Source organism: Esox lucius, chromosome 2 (assembly GCF_011004845.1).
Source record: "Esox lucius isolate fEsoLuc1 chromosome 2, fEsoLuc1.pri, whole genome shotgun sequence".
NCBI classification, from domain to species: Eukaryota; Metazoa; Chordata; class Actinopteri; order Esociformes; family Esocidae; genus Esox; species Esox lucius.
The window spans coordinates 15480713-15497171 of NC_047570.1; the positions used below are offsets into that span (position 1 = coordinate 15480713).

At 40.4% G+C, this 16459-nt stretch overlaps 1 protein-coding gene across 13 annotated transcripts in view; it reads right to left on the minus strand.

Annotated features, from left to right (window-relative positions):
• Window positions 1-10778: 10778 nt before the first annotated feature.
• mical2a (microtubule associated monooxygenase, calponin and LIM domain containing 2a) overlaps window positions 10779-16459 on the minus strand; it is a 47539-nt gene continuing 41858 nt past the window's right edge. For 4 of the 13 annotated variants that reach the window (XM_020055233.3, XM_020055231.3, XM_020055211.3 and 1 more), the window contains 5 exons: window positions 15277-15318; window positions 13988-14083; window positions 13489-13666; window positions 13271-13347; window positions 10779-13174 (listed from right to left, as the gene is read on the minus strand). In XM_020055233.3, coding sequence (XP_019910792.2) covers window positions 12782-13174; window positions 13271-13347; window positions 13489-13666; window positions 13988-14083; window positions 15277-15318 — 786 coding nt within the window. In that variant the 3' untranslated portion in view covers window positions 10779-12781. The remainder of the gene's footprint in view (window positions 13175-13270; window positions 13348-13488; window positions 13667-13987; window positions 14084-15276; window positions 15319-16459) is intronic. The other 9 variants (XM_020055239.3, XM_020055217.3, XM_010880991.5 and 6 more) reach the window with 7 other exon arrangements.

The window sequence follows — 16459 nt, forward strand, 5'->3', positions numbered from 1 at the left end:
CTTTTTACTCCTCAACATTTGAGATTTGTTCTTTTTCATTGTTCTGTTGTCATTTTAAGCATTAATACTGTTATGTCATCAAAGAAGACAACTGTGCCAGTTCTAGTAGCAACCATGCATGCCCAAAACATAACACCATCTTTTTTCATCAAAATTTACATAAAATAGTGTACTTCATCATTCTGTCATCATTCATTTTTCTCCACACTTTCCTCTTGCTACAACTTTGCAGGCGCTATTAGGTATTTTTTTGGCTAACTACTGATTTTGCGCCTTTTGGTCCAGGTCTGGTGAAGTTTTCTGTGGAAGATATGTTCTGAAACATTTACACGCACACTACCTCCTGGAAAGTATTCCACTACAGAGATTTTCCTTGGTCTACCAGGTTGTTTGCCTTTGGGGAGATAACCAATTCATTTTGGCATGCCCAATGTTTTGGCTATGCCTCTGTTCGATTTATTCTAATTTATCTGCTGACGGTTTGATTGCCATGATGGCCAGCATCACTTGCATGCCAAATCCATTTTTGTGTATTGTTTTTACAATAATGGTAACATTAGTTTAGTGTAGTTAGCTAGTTTAGTTCATTGAAAGACGTCGGGTTAACAAAAGGCCAAGTCTATCTGCCAACCCTTTTGCCCTCTCTTTTGATGCAATTAGGTGAACAAAGCCATGTAAACAAAATGGACAATGGCCCTGGCCTTGCCCTGGGCTGTCATTAGTGGAGACATTTCCCATGATGTTCTTTTGGACTATCCATGGCATGGCCCTGGTGCAGAGGAGCCCTAATGGTCTGGATGTCTGGCCCAGAAAAGAGGCCACCTCACCCCGAGAGTTCTAACATCATGTTGGACCCATCTGATCACCCATACCCCAAAATAATGTGCTGGAATATATTTCAATCAAATGGAAACACATTTAAATATATTGGTTGAATATATTCATAAAATGCATACAAAAATGTAATACTTTTAAATATATTAGGTAAATATGTGTAAAACACACTCCATACTGTAACCTGCTCTATCCAGATTGTCATCCTCGATATTGACATTAAACGTTAAAATATATTCTGATATATTACGTTTGCATATTATCATGTTTTCAAATGCATTTCTCCCTAGACTGATATTTCCATAGCAGCTTGTTTTAAATCAGGTTTTATAAATATAATCATGAAACATTAATAAACATAATCAAATTGCTGATACTAGCGCTCAGCTGATATGACTAAGAGCATGCTTACCAGATTTACATTTTGCTTCAACTACTAAAAGTACAGTGAGAAGAAAAGTAGGCCTATGCACAGTTTTTCTTTAGGAAATGTTCTATAATCAACACATGCTGCTATGGGTAACACTTTACAATAAGGATACAGTAATAATCATTATTAAATGCATTAATTGACATGGATAGATTACTTATTAATGCATTTATAAAGCCTTGATTATGTTTACATGTGTTAATACACATATTAACTAATTATTAGTTAACTCTTGGAACACATATCAAGAAACATTAACTAATACATTAAAACATAGTGTAAACAAACAGTTAATTAATGCATCTACAAATAATGAACTGTGTGTGGTAATTCCTATAACAAACAACACCTTTCCCCCAACGACTTTCATTTGTTGCTGAATACTGTCCAGTCACAGAAGCCAGGCTTTTGTCCTTCGTGAACATTACCTTACTTGTTACTCAGTGACCTGTTGCTTATTTACTTGCTTTTTCTTGTGCCATCATGAACAATAATAGCTGTTGTCAATCCTGTGTATTATTTCTTGTTGATATGTCATGAAGTTCAAGAACTCATGTGTTACACTTCAAATGTATTGCTTAATTATCACATAATTCTGCTGTTTCAAGAATCTGTTATATGTATACTTTAAACATGCTTGAATGTTCTCACAAAAAACAGCATTTCATTAACTCCAAAGTAATATTACCCAAATGTCTGATGCATTTTATAAGTAACAAGTAAGGTAATGTTTACGAAGGACAAAAGCCTGGCTTCTGTGACTGGACAGTATTCAGCAACAAATGACAGTAGTTGGGGGAAAGGTGTTGTTTGTTAAAGGAATTAGGGTTATTCTATATGTTGCCTTCTAAGAAATGACTTCATTTGAACTGATTATGTTAAATAATAAACATTTAATTGTTTTTGCTATGATGAAAGACACCAAATCATGAATTTGTAGTTGCATTATGTCATCATGAAATAATTTCACTTAATGTATGAATTCATGTTTGTTATTGGGCTATTCAACAGTTAACAAGACATATTCATGTGTATTAACACATGCACACCAATGATACTTAAACTCCTCCACTTGAGACAAGATCCCGGATACAGGCGGCCGAAATGAGCTTTCTCCGCAGGGTGGCTGGGCGATCCCTTAGAGATAGGGTGAGAAGCTCGGTCACCCGGGAGGAGCTCAGAGTAGAGCCGCTGCTCCTCCACATCGAGAGGGGTCAGCTGAGGTGGCTTGGGCATCTGTTTCGGATGCCTCCGCAACGCCTTCCTGGGAAGGTGTTCCGGTCCCGTCCCACCGGGAAGAGACCCCGGGGAAGACCTAGGACACGCTGGAGGGACTATGTCTCCCGGCTGGCCTGGGAACGCCTCGGTGTCCCCCCGGAAGAGCTGGAGGAAGTGTCTGGGGAGAGGGAAGTCTGGGCATCCCTGCTTAGACTGCTGCCCCCGCGACCCGGCCCCGGATAAGCGGAAGATGATGCGATGCGACACCAATGATAATTTGCATGAATTAAAATTTGGATTGCAGTATATGAATGTATTGATTACTGTTTTTTAACATGTCCTTTATTAGTTACCTATTCATTTGGTAACATATTTATTGACACAACCACACACAGTTCATTATTTGTAGATGCATTAATTAACTGTTAGTTTACACTATGTTTTAATGTATTAGTTAATGTTTATTGATATGTGTTCCAAGATTTAACTAATAATTAGTTAATATGTTTATTAACACATGCACATATAATCAAGGCTTTATAGATGCATTAATAAGTCATCTATCCACGTCAATTAATGCATTTAATAATGATTGTTACTGTATCCTTATTGTAAATGCTATGTATACAATGGGGAGAACAAGTATTTGATACACTGCCAATTTTACAGGTTTACCTACTTACAAAGCATGTAGAGGTCTGTAATACTTATCATAAGTACACTTCAACTGTGAGAGACGGAATCTAAAACAAAAATCCAAAAAATCACATTGTATGATTTTTAAGTAATTAATTTGCATTTTATTGCATGACATAAGTATTTTATCACCTACCAACCAGTAAGAATTCCGTCTCTCACAGACCTGTTAGTTTTTCTTTAAGAAACCCTCCTGTTCTCCACTCATTACCTGTATTAACTGCACCTGTTTGAACTCGTTACCTGTATAAAAGACACCTGTCCACACACTCAATCAAACAGACTCCAACCTCTCCACAATGGCCAAGACCAGAGAGCTGTGTAAGGACATCATGGATAAAATTGTAGACCGGCACAAGGCTGGGATGGGCTACAGGACAATAGGCAAGTAGCTTGGTGAGAAGGCAACAACTACTGGGGCTCCATGCAAGATCTCACCTCATGGGGCATCAATGATCATGAGGAAGGTCAGGGATCAGCCCAGAACTACACGGCAGGACCTGGTCAATGACATGAAGAGAGCTCAGACCACACTCTCAAAGAAAACCATTAGTAACACACTATGCCATCATGGATTAAAATCCTGCAGCGCACGCAAGGTCCCCCTGCTCAAGCCAGCACATGTCCAGGGCCGTAGGGAGTTTGCCAATGAACATCTGGATGATCCAGAGGAGAAGATCATGTGGTTTGATGAGACAAAAATAGAGCTTTTTGGTCTAAACTCCACTCGCCGTGTTTGGAGGAAGAAGAAGGATGAGTACAACCCCAAGAACACCATCCCAAACGTGAAGCATGGAGGTGGAAACATCATTCTTTGGGGATGCTTTTCTGCAAAGGGGACAGGACGACTGCACCGTATTGAGGTGGAGGATGGATTGGGCCATGTATCGCGAGATCTTGGCCAACAACCTCCTTCCCTCAGTAAGAGCATTGAAGATGGGTTGTGGCTGGGTCTTCCAGCAGGACAACAATCCGAAACACACAGCCAGGGCAACTAAGGAGTGGCTCCGTAAGAAGCATCTCAAGGTCCTGGAGTGGCCTAGCCAGTCTCCAGACCTGAACCCAATAGAAAATCTTTGGAGGGAGCTGAAAGTCTGTATTGCCCAGCGACAGCCCCGAAACCTGAAGGATCTGGAGAAGGTCTGTATGGAGGAGTGGGCCAAAATCCCTGCTGCAGTGTGTGCAAACCTGGTCAAGAACTACAGGAAACGTATGATCTCTGTAATTGCAAACAAAGGTTTCTGTACCAAATATTCATTTCTGCTTTTCTGATGTATCAAAAAAAAAATCTAATAAAACGTACAATAAAATGCAAATTAATTACTTAAAAATCATACAATGTGATCTGGATTTTTGTTTTAGATTCCGTCACTCACAGTTGATGTGTACCTATGATAAAAATTACAGACTTCTACATGCTTTGTAAGTGGGAAAACCTGCAAAATCGGCAGTGTATCAAATCGTCACCATCCTAAAATAATGGTTTTCTTGCCTAAATCATCTCCTCATGGTGCTGGCCACCTCTGGTAAAATTGCCTACACCCTCAGTTGAACAGGTCATGTGATTTTACACCTTTAGTATAATAATAATAAATATCATATATTCAGTATTTGGTTCAGTTTTTTGTGTTTTCAGAAATATCTGAAAAAATTACTTGGCCCATTATTTTAGTAAGGTGACGAAATACTTGTTCTCCCCACTGCATAACACTTTTTTAAGGGAAGATTTGTCTTGTTCCATTGTAAGAGTTGGAATGCAATTAGATTTTTTTCATCCTATCCACAGCATTTTTCTTTGTAGCTCACAGCGTATGTCATTTTAATACAATTTCAGCTTTAAATTGCTTTTTTTTTGTTGCATAAATCATTATTAGTGTGTAGCTCTCTATTTATGTATGCTATATTCAGTATATTTCTGTTAAATCTGTTTCTAAAAAGTATTTAATGTAAATGCTCCCAGGGTCAATACACAGTCACGTTGCGGTCCACGATATGAGCAGAAAAGACGGACAGATACAACAGTGACCTCTGCAGTGGATTCCACTTTAAATTCAAGCACTGCCCGTTGCTGTACCATACTGAGTTTTGTGAAAGACAACATGGGGTAAGAGCAGGGTAACTAGACAGTTTGTGTTACTGAAACCCCATGATCTTTGCTTTGCTCTCAGCGATACAATAATTCATACAAACAACAGGTTGTACTTTCATACTCACATGCACAGGTGATAAAGCAACTCTTGAGACTGGACACAATGAGGGAAATCTGTGATAGTGTTGGTGGTATCTGTCCATGCGCGTGTTCCCCCATGGCCGTGCACGTGTTCCCCCATGGCCGTGCGCGTGTTCCCCCGTGTCCGTGCACATGTTCCCCCATGTCCGTGCACGTGTTCCCCCATGTCCGTGCACGTGTTCCCCAATGGCTGTGCACATGTTCCCCCATGGCCGTGCACGTGTTCCCCCGTGTCCGTGCACATGTTCTCCAATGGCTGTGCACATGTTCCCCCATGTCCGTGCACGTGTTCCCCAATGGCTGTGCACATGTTCCCCAATGGCTGTGCACGTGTTCCCCCATGTCCGTGCACGTGTTCCCCAATGGCTGTGCACATGTTCCCCCATGTCCGGGAACGTGTTCCCCCTGGCCGTGTCAGTTCTGATTGATTTTTCCCCTGTTGTAGGATCCTGCTGTGAGGTGAGGCATGAGGAGCACATCAGAAGGGAGGGGCAACGCTGAGCTCACAGCCCCCTTCTTACACCTCCACATCCCCTTGACTGCAGCATCCGGCCTCCTCTGTGCCTCCCCACAACTCCCCGCTGTGGTCGGCCCCACAGCCACAAAAAGAATAAACTCCTTATAACCCACTCTTCCTCCCACTGAAGTGTCACCTCTCCATCCACCATCAAGATTCCTGTCAACATGGACCAGAGACGTCTCTATCATCTGAGCTCTAAGCTCTAAGGTCTCTGGACTTTCACAACCCACTGAATTAGCCATCTGCACCTTGACTGATACACTGTTGTGATGAACATGGTTATTTCAGGTATTAATTATCACTGTGTTACGTGACTTGCCCTTCATAAATGCTCTTAGTTAACCACAGCTCGCAACAATACGATCTCCAGATGTGAAATGCTGCCTCCACGACATAAATGTAATCCAATGCCAAAGCGATCATCTGTGCAGTTTGGTAGGGCCAAGCGCATTTAAACCGCATTTCTGTTCTCTTCAATTGCGTAAGCAAGGAGTGTGTACTGGGTCTAAATCATTTTGCATGATTTGTTCTCAGGCGGTAATTGAATTGAATATCACTAGCCAGTTAATAGGCAGATAACCCTTAGGTATAATATAGCATCTGGCATCTCCACTTGCACCCGGACATCTGGTCCATCTTGAACAACTGACGGTAGGAGTCATTGTTGTAATAAATGTAAAAAAAAGAATAATCTAGAAATAAAAAAGGTTATCCCAGTTGACAGCTGTTTATCAGTTTGCAAAACCAGAAACAGGAATCTTTCATTTCCTTCCATTGATGGACTTCACTAGAATCTGTATCAGAAATGAATGCCACATGTTGCTTCTGACAGGGTGGCGGACACATTTGTTGTCAGATTTAGATGTGACAAAGGGTTGTGGTATTCAGATCACCTTAACCTTTCCACAGGGAAGATAAAGCAATCCGTCCTGTGACTTGGCCTGTTTGTCACAACGCTGTCTTATCAAACAATAGAAAGGTGAAATATTAATGAGAGCCAAACACAGCAACCCTACCTCAGGAAATACAATTATTTATGCCAGATTTCACCCTTCTTTAAATGACATCAGGCAGCCAGTGTGGTCAGGTAGGAGAGAGATATCAAATTAGCCACTGTATGTATTATAATACATAAATTGTACTATGATACAACATAAATGTGCCTGAAGCTGATGCTAAGCAGCTGATTCAGTGAGCTATACAAGTGAGAACGTTGGTGAAAAAAGAGTGCAAATCATCTGGGCACACTGCCAAGCCTGTTCTTTGAAACATGTTTATTATGGTCAATATCTAGACCCACTTAGGCTTTTCGGGCCATTTCAATGATCTCTTGATTTAAGCCTCTTTGAAATCAATAGTGCCCTCTAGTGGTTATGTGTTTCTAATGCTGTGTAAAAGGATATTGAACATAATCAGTTGGATAGAATCTGCCAATCAGTTATGATCAGTAGTAGTAAATGGTAGTTGCAGCTAATACATGGGTCATAATAATAATACATATTTTTTAAAACTTTACCCATAAACAAAAACAAACAAAACAATTGCATTTATGAATATTGTTTAATAGACACTTTGATAGACCAGATAGCCTACATAAGCATTTTGATACCCCATAGTATCTGTTGTCAAGGCATTTAGGACAACCATATTACATTTAATTTTAGAAACTAAAACCTGACTCCATAAAAGACATCACATTTTTACATGTATTGTCAAACAATTGTTTAAATGCCTTACGTATTTAACACAAATCTCTAAACTTGTAGTTTTTTCTGGTCATGTCTCTAAACTTGTTGTATTTTTCTAGATTCAGAATATAAAACAACATTTACGAAGTAAATATTATCCCAAACAATATGTTACATAATATTACAAAAATAATGAATATAGGGAATTTACAAGCCACTAAACGGAGATGACAGCAGTCAAACCAGACATTTTCCCTCTAAAAATAAAAAAAGAACACAACTTTTGTATAATATGCCCTATTATTCATTTTGAAAAGAATGCCTTATTAACATTTTATTAGATCTTTCAGGACTCTGTCAGAGTTGATAATAGACAAATATTGTTGATCTTCACAAAATGTTACTTATTTTCCTATATTCAATTGGTATTCTATGTAGCTTCATGACTTTACAACCTGAATAAAAACTTGGCAGCTAATACTAAAAACAAATATTTGTCCACACATGCAAATCTCTCTCTGTAATGTTTAAACTCTAATAATGCAACAATATTTTTCAACTATACATTTTTTTCCTGGCCTAACTAGATTTTTTTTAATCCCTGAAACATCCCTTTATGCATGTTAGTTTATTTATGGTTACTGTGGGAACTGGCTGCAAATAGCGTGCTGCTAGAAATATTAGAGCTGCACAGCCAATGGGCAAGAGGTACACCAGGAAAAGGTGGAGACACGAAAGGAAGGCCATCACAGATAGAGAGAAAGCAGAGATAGTGTAGAGCCAGAAGAGAGAGTATGTAAGACACAGGAAAACACACACACACACACACACATATATATATATATATAGTGAGGGAAAAGTTTTTTGATCCCCTGCTGATTTTGTTCATTTGCCCACTGACAAAGAAATGATCCTTCTATCATTTTAATGGTGTGTTTATTTGAACAGTGAGTGACAGAATAACAACAAAATAATCTAGAAAAACAAATGTCAAAAATGTTATAAATCGATTTGCATTTTAATGAGTGAAATAAGTATTTGATCCCCTCTCAATCAGAAAGATTTCCGGCTCCCAGATGTCTTTTATACAAGTAACCGGCTGAGATAAGGAGCACACTCTTAAAGGGAGTGCTCCTAATCTCAGTTTGTAACCTGTATAAAAGACACCTCTCCACAGAAGCAACAAATCTATCAGATTCCAAACTCTCCACAATGACCAAGTGAAAGTGTTGTGGTCAGATGAGACTAAAATCGAGCTCTTTGGCATTAACTCAACTCGCCGTGTTTGGAGGAGGAGGAATGCTGCCTATGACCCCAAGAACACCATCCCCACCGTCAAACATGGAGGTGGAAACATTATGCTTTGGGGATGTTTTTCTGCTAAGGGGACAACTTGAGAACCTCCTTCCCTCAGCCAGGGCATTGAAAATGGATCGTGGATGGATATTCCAGCATGAAAATGACCCAAAACACACAGCCAAGGCAACAAAGGAGTGGCTCAAGAAGAAGCACATTAAGGTCCTGGAGTTGCCTAGCCAGTCTCCAGACCTTAATCCCATAGAAAATCTGTGGAGGGAGCTGAAGGTTCGAGTTGTCAAACGTCAGCCTCGAAACCTAATGACTTGGAGAAGATCTGCAAAGAGGAGTGGGACAAAATCCCTCCTGAGATGTGTGCAAACCTGGTGGCCAACTACAAGAAACGTCTGACCTCTGTGATTGCCAACAAGGGTTTTGCCACCAAGTACTAAGACGTTTTGCAGATGAGTCAAATACTTATTTCACTTATTAAAATGCAAATAAGTTAATAACATTTTTTGTTGTTATTTTGTCTATTACTGTTCAAATAAACCTACCACTAAAATTATAGACTGATAATTTCTTTGTCAGTGGGCAAAGATAAAAAATCAGCAGGGGATTAAATAATATTTTCCCTCACTGTAGTCACTATGTCTGTTTCTTCATCACTTTCTTTAAGGACAGTGACCTATAGATCAGTGATCAGACCGGAAGATATGTGAGTCAGTCAGAAGTGGAGCCACATACTGTGATTGATAGCAGTGGTTCAGCCAGTGGGTGGCATCACAGGCTAAAAAATATTTTGATCCAGGTCAGAGAGGAAAATCAGTTCAAAGTCTCATAACCATCCACATATTACTGTAATACACTACAAAACAATTTGTAAGTCATTCACAAGACTGTCTGCAATTCACAAAGAACTGTTGCTGAATATAGAACACATTGTCAAGGGGGTCAGCTAATATCAAGACAATTTGCCACTTCAGTTGAGTGTAATTACTCTTTGCATGTCATTTCATTTTTATTTTACAAAGACAATAAAAAGAATCTCAAACTCCACTTCAGTGTTTTAAACTTGCACCTTGGATCAACTTGCAAAAAAGCATTTTCTTTCTTCAAAAATGTTTTTATACATTCTTTAAAAATCATTATCATTACTATTATTATTATATTCTGACCTATGTATCACTCAGAAATGTTAGTTATCAGCGTTTGCAAAAGTGTTTAGCTCAGTGGTTTTTTGTATACAACCAACGGTGCACTGACCTTCATTTGGATAGCAGTGATTCAACAGTCTAATAATAAAAGCTAATGGAAGGTGTTGCATATTGATTATAATAATATAGTCAGTGATGCATGCCATTGCAGGTACTGTTTTACAGTATTTAATGTTTACTTTGAAATAGTATTGAACATTAAAAGTACACATAAAGAAAGCAGGAGATGGGTTTTTTTCCTAACAAGGGAATATGTGATATTGCCCTGCAATAAACCAATCCACCAGATGGGAGCACATTCCAGTGGTGAGTTGTCAATGATGTAGGATGAAAGGATTTTGAATAAGACACACAACACATATAAGGAAAATAACTGCCTCCCTCCTGAAAGAAGCGTGTCTGGCGGGTTTACAGTGGCTTGGCTGGAGAGAGAGCTGTATGGTTTCACATGTCACATATGACATCATCACCAAACAATGTAGGAACTCATCCAGGAACACACTGGTCTGGCCTGGCGCCTTATCAGCAATGACTTAACCATACATACACATACAGGAAACTACACATGGGAGGTTTCCATCATTTAGTATTGCATCAAACCATGGGAAGTGCGGTACTGGGATGGAGTAGATAATAACAGTAAACTGGATGACAAATCACTAAGTTAATTTATTTACATTTGTTTCTGTAGGTCTTACATAAAGCAATACAAAATCTCCATAAGAATTAACAGGCTTTAGTAAACACCCATGGTAGAGTTTTCAATTCACTCATTCCAGGCAACATGCATGAACCTGTTGGGAGAGTTATTCTCTTTGTTTGTGTGGGTCAACAGGAAGTTCCCCTGGGAGGCAGCTTCTGGCAGAAAGAAGAAGAGAGTAAAAAAGAAAGATGGCCACAGATGGGATAAAAGTCAGCATGCATTTACATGACAGATCTCAATCTTTTATCATGCAATTAAGAAGATCAAAACACCACAAACACCCATAGTAATTTTGTTATGCATGCTGACACTGAAACACCTCTTAGAAACTGTGCATTTATACATTATGGTTTTAATCAACCCAAACTTTCTCCAAAAACACATATTTGTTGAAACAATGGTTTTGCTTGGACATCAGAACACAAATTGAATCTGACCAGGCAACAACTAATTAAAATAATGATTCACAGAGCTGTATTAGCATTCAGGTGATCACCTTTAGAATGGCAGGTCCCCTAATCAATCAGGAGGCTCATCATCAGAAAGTTGAAAATTGACTTAGTGAACAAGGGGACAGATGAAAGGAAGGAAATTCAGTAGGTTAAAATGAAGATAAAAGTCGAAATATTGTTAAAATGTGCAGAAAAACAAGTTACAGTTGAAGAAAAGGCATTGAGAAAACATGACCATGTGCCGTTCATCACCACAACATTTAGCATACAGTGTAATGTCTAGTTATTGATAAAACACTTCTCATAGACCAACAACTGAATGTTTGGAGTATGTATTGGCGGTAATGCAATCTGATCACACAAGATTATGAACAGTGAGATTAGTGGCAACCATATACACACCACTGCATTTACACAAAGCTGTTATCAAAGTGTTAACATGGAAAATGCTGTCCTCCTGAACAATAATCTCTACATCGTCAGTAATACAACAATGTACAAAATAAAAAATATTTCAAAAACTACACTTCAGAGGGTTGTCTCTGTCCCACCCTATACAGTAATTTGGATTTGGCATCTGTCTTTTTCCAATAGGTGGCAGTAATGAGTGCCCATAAAAGTGGCCATGTTCCGGAGAACTAAACCAAAGCCCAAAGCCATGAAATATCTCCCCAGTTCATGTACGCTGGACAATGCACAAAAATACTGGAAGCACTGAGCCATAAAATTAAACAATGTAAATTGAATAACGTGTAGCAAAGGTACACTTTGTCATAATACTAATTCTTACAATAAAAACATTCAAAATGTAAACGTATGTGTCAAACAATACTGAAAAAATAAAGAAAAGATCTTGTCGAGCACAGATCCACTTATGCCCCCGACTGTGATCTGTGAGCTCAGCAGGGTTTAGTAAACGTGCAGTGTCAGCACTAGTCAGTATTCAGCGCCTGGACAACGATTAGGCAAATATTAACTCCCACACCTTTCATCAGGTGTCAGCCACAGGCAAAGTCAACTCTTTAGGGTTAAAGTGCTTCAAATCAGTCATTCTTTTAGATCACTTTTTCCACGAAAGAAATCAGTTGTAACCTGAGTTAAACCATTTAAAAACTGGCTACATTTTAACACAGCCAGATGTTGAAAGACCCAACTCTACAGCATTATAGGTTGGCTGATTCAGCAGTCTCATCAGAACAAGGTTGTAAATGATGTTGACCAGGGACTGTGTACAGCACACCATCCCTCACAATAAACAACCTACTTCATGAAAGATGTATTACAGCCGCAGCTTGGTTTAGGAATAGATCTAATGCACAGACAGCTCCACATTCTTTTTATGAATGAGAAAATATTAACAAGGTGCTTTTCCACATGGTCAGACGGCAGCCCGTCATCGTATCGCGTGGCGCAAACACAAGATATTTCAGTTAATGTTCAGCCATGCCGCAGAGCCTATTGCACGTGGGTTAGAGGTTTAGGCTCCCCGCCCTGTCTCTACAAGAGTCTGTGGCCCAGATGTTCCTCCAGCCATAGCAGAAAGGGCTGTATGGACTGAGAGACGGGCACAGCCTCAGAGTACATCTGCAGCAGCAGCTCCTGAAGCACGACCAGAAGGGGAACTCCCAGACTCAGCAGCTCATACAGGAAGGCATAGTCCTGGGCGTTGGCCCTGAGGTGGAAACCCACAGCCTGGGCTGTACCATGCACCCAGTGACACAGGCGGCGGGGGCTGTCACATACAGCCTGGGTCACACTTAGGGGCCAGCTCAGGCTTTTCCTCAGGCGGGAACTGAAGGTACCTGGTGACTGGCTTGGCGGCCCGTGTGTCGTGTCGCCGTTGGGAGTCGGTGCCCCGGGTCCTTCCTGAACCCCGGGTCCATTCTGTCCCTGAGGAGGAAAGCATCACCCGTTAATTACGACCACGTCACAAGAGTCACCATCAGAAGGGGACCGGAAACTTCTTAGGCGTTTGAGGGCACTCACCAAATATGAATGGAATGTCTTCCGATGGTTCACTCCATTTTTTTGTTGATGAAAGTGGAGCTTGCAGTACAACTTGCCTACAGAAAACATAAAGGCGATTGGAAAATAGGACAAAGGAAAACGCATGGTGTAAAATCGGCACAGTGACTGACAACACAAACAAATTGACTTTCATTATGGAAAAACACTTGAGCTGCAAAGTATTGGCGGGCACATACCCAGCTCAGAGTCGAAGGCGTGGCATCCCTGACGCAGGGCGGAACCACAGGTGTCACAGCGAAAGCACTCCCGGTGGAAATAAAGTCCCTCTGCACTGATCCGTTCCACCACGTACACACGCTTCTGACATGAGTGACATTTGTCACCGGATCCAGAAAACTCCCTCCGCATGGGGCCCTGAGAAAAAAGACAGTGTTTGCAACTCAGCACAGCAAATGACAAAAAATGTGTAAATGTTGCAAATACGTTTAATCATATTGGACCCTGAAAGTCCTTATGGCTGAGTTTGACCTCAGGTTACAAAGCTTAACGTCTGTAAAATAACTATTGCCCATATCTTCGCAAACTTTCTTTGTGTGACTTAAAAGATTCACCTTGATACTGAAGGGGTGAATGTCAGGCAGGGCCTGGAGCTGGTCTGTGTGCCTCACTTATATAAATACTGTTGTTTCAAGCTGGTACAGTTGGTTGGCTCCATGCACAGCCAGGCATGCTTACCAGAAAAGGAGGAGGAGATGCTGGGGACTGAGGCTGGTGGTTAGTCTCATAAAGGGCCCTGGCTCCTATGGCCAGAGACACCTTCCCCACAGTTTGCTGAGAGACAGCACGGCGGAAAAGACATTGGGAGGATAGGGTGGAGAAGGAAGCAAGTGAGAATAGAGGACAGCATTATGAGCAAACGAGATCTTGAAGTGACAATAGATAAAGGACAGAACTTTACAAACAACTGCTTTATTCAATCCAAATTGACAATTGCTTGTATCTGCACTGACGATACAACCGAATCCATTCCATCCAACGTATTCTCAACTAATTACTCAGCAACGCGACTACTCATATTTAAAGTTCTTTCATCAAAATAAGTCTCAGTTCAAACATCTGGCCTCGGACGAGGAGGCAAGAAGGGAGGATTGTTAGGAATGTTTTCTCATTATGGTTTGCTCGTGGGCCTGTCTGGATGCTTCAGAATGTTCTCAGCATTGACGGCACTGCTGGCTCAAACTAATCAGAGGACTATGGACAGGGAGGAACCATCTGTAGCACCACAAAAATACACTCACCCTTAGCATGAGAGGCCCAGTGTAGCTAAAAAACAATAACTTGCAAGCTACTCACACGCAACATTTTTGTTATGTGTCATTTATACCATTTAGCAGACTATTATCCAGAGGGATTTACAGTTAGTGCACACATTTCAAGATAGCTAGGTGGAACAACCACACAACTCAGTAGTGGTAGGTAATTAGCCATTGGGCAAGACCGTGCTGGCAGGAAGACAATACAAAAAATAAACATAATAAATATAGCACGCGTTAGTTCACAAAGGCAACAGAGGGTATGGCTTTGGAGTTATTTCAGGAACTCTTTCTAGGGGAAGTACATTTTACATAATTTTGAGAGAAGTGCTTTTAGCAGGCATATAGACCTGGGGGTGAAATGTTACAAACACACTGTGGCTTTGGTATGAGGATAGCTGTGTGTTGCTATTAGATCCACTGCTGTTACAGTGGATCTAACAACAACACACTGCATGCTCACACCAAAGCCACAGTTACACTGAAACAGCTACATCTATGTGATGTCAATAACTACAACTGTACGTTACATGCAGTTATGACAGGTGCAGCTATAGGCAAACTATATTCGACATAAATAAATAAAAATAAAGTTGCCTAATATATTATTGCGGTTTTCTTTGAGAGGCAACCGGCACTACATATAGAAATGGTGTGGCCATACACACAAGAGGCACTCACCACATATGACTGATTCTTTCTTTGCCTTACCTTCTTACATAGGAGCATATCTAGTGCCTGAGATTTATTGATCTTTATTTTTCCATGAAGAAAGAATGAAAGAGAAAACAGATAAGTTAGTAAGAAATATTCAGTGACAGATAAGAGATTACAATGCATCAAAATAACAATGATAAAGTTTGCTTTGACATTTGGATAAAAGGGTATCAGCGAGACTGACAGATAGCAAGAAATGACTAGTGTTGAAGTGGAATGGATGGAATGAAGAGAAAATTGGTGGGAGTGAAAAGGTAGAGACGGGTATTTTCTGGACAAAGGAGGGAAGTGACCTTAGGAGTGGGAGCAGGGAGGATGGGAGGTGAGGGAATGGTTGGATTGTGTCCAACTGATCATAGACCAGGGTGGGAATGGGACAGAGGTTGTGAAATGGAAAGTCAGGGATATGGAGACAGAAAACAGAGGGTAAAATAGAGATTGTGAGAATCAGATTTCATTATTGATAGTTGGTTTGCTCGGGTTGAAGGGCTTCCAGTGTAGGAGACCTGGTATTCTGAGGCATTCTATCATATTAACAAGGCACCGGCTTTCTTAGTCTCAACTCAAGACCAATACATTCCAATTGTAAGGCACCTCTGATTAAGGGTCTGAAATATATTTGTGATGCATGTTGCATGATCACAGAGTATTGAGAATGACACACAGTTACAGGGGGTGGTTACGCTGACATGGATCTGGGGTGCCATGTAGTTCAGCAGGTAATGCATGACACCAGGATTATTGGTTCGAATCCCACAGGTTGCCAGAGCAAAACATCATGATAATATATGCACTCACAAACCACATCGCTCTAAGCAACCAGAAAAGATCATCTGCTAAATGACTTAAATGTAAATGGTCAAAAACATCAAAAGGACACACTGATATCCAACAGATGTACACGCAGGTGAAGACGAGCAAAATGGAGAATTCTGTGTATGAGAGAATGAAAAATAAGAAAGGGCAATATTTGGACAAAGTAGTGATGAAGTGATTTTAAGTGGGAGCAGAGAGGAGGGAGGATAGGGAATAGGCTGTCTTTCCAGCAGATGTAGGCTGGGGTTTGAATTGGATTGAGGGAGGGATATCATGAGTATCTGACGAGAGTTAAATGACTGTTGGCATGGAATGGCTGATGGAACTCAGGACTAAAGCACCTGGTTTCCATGACTCTGCA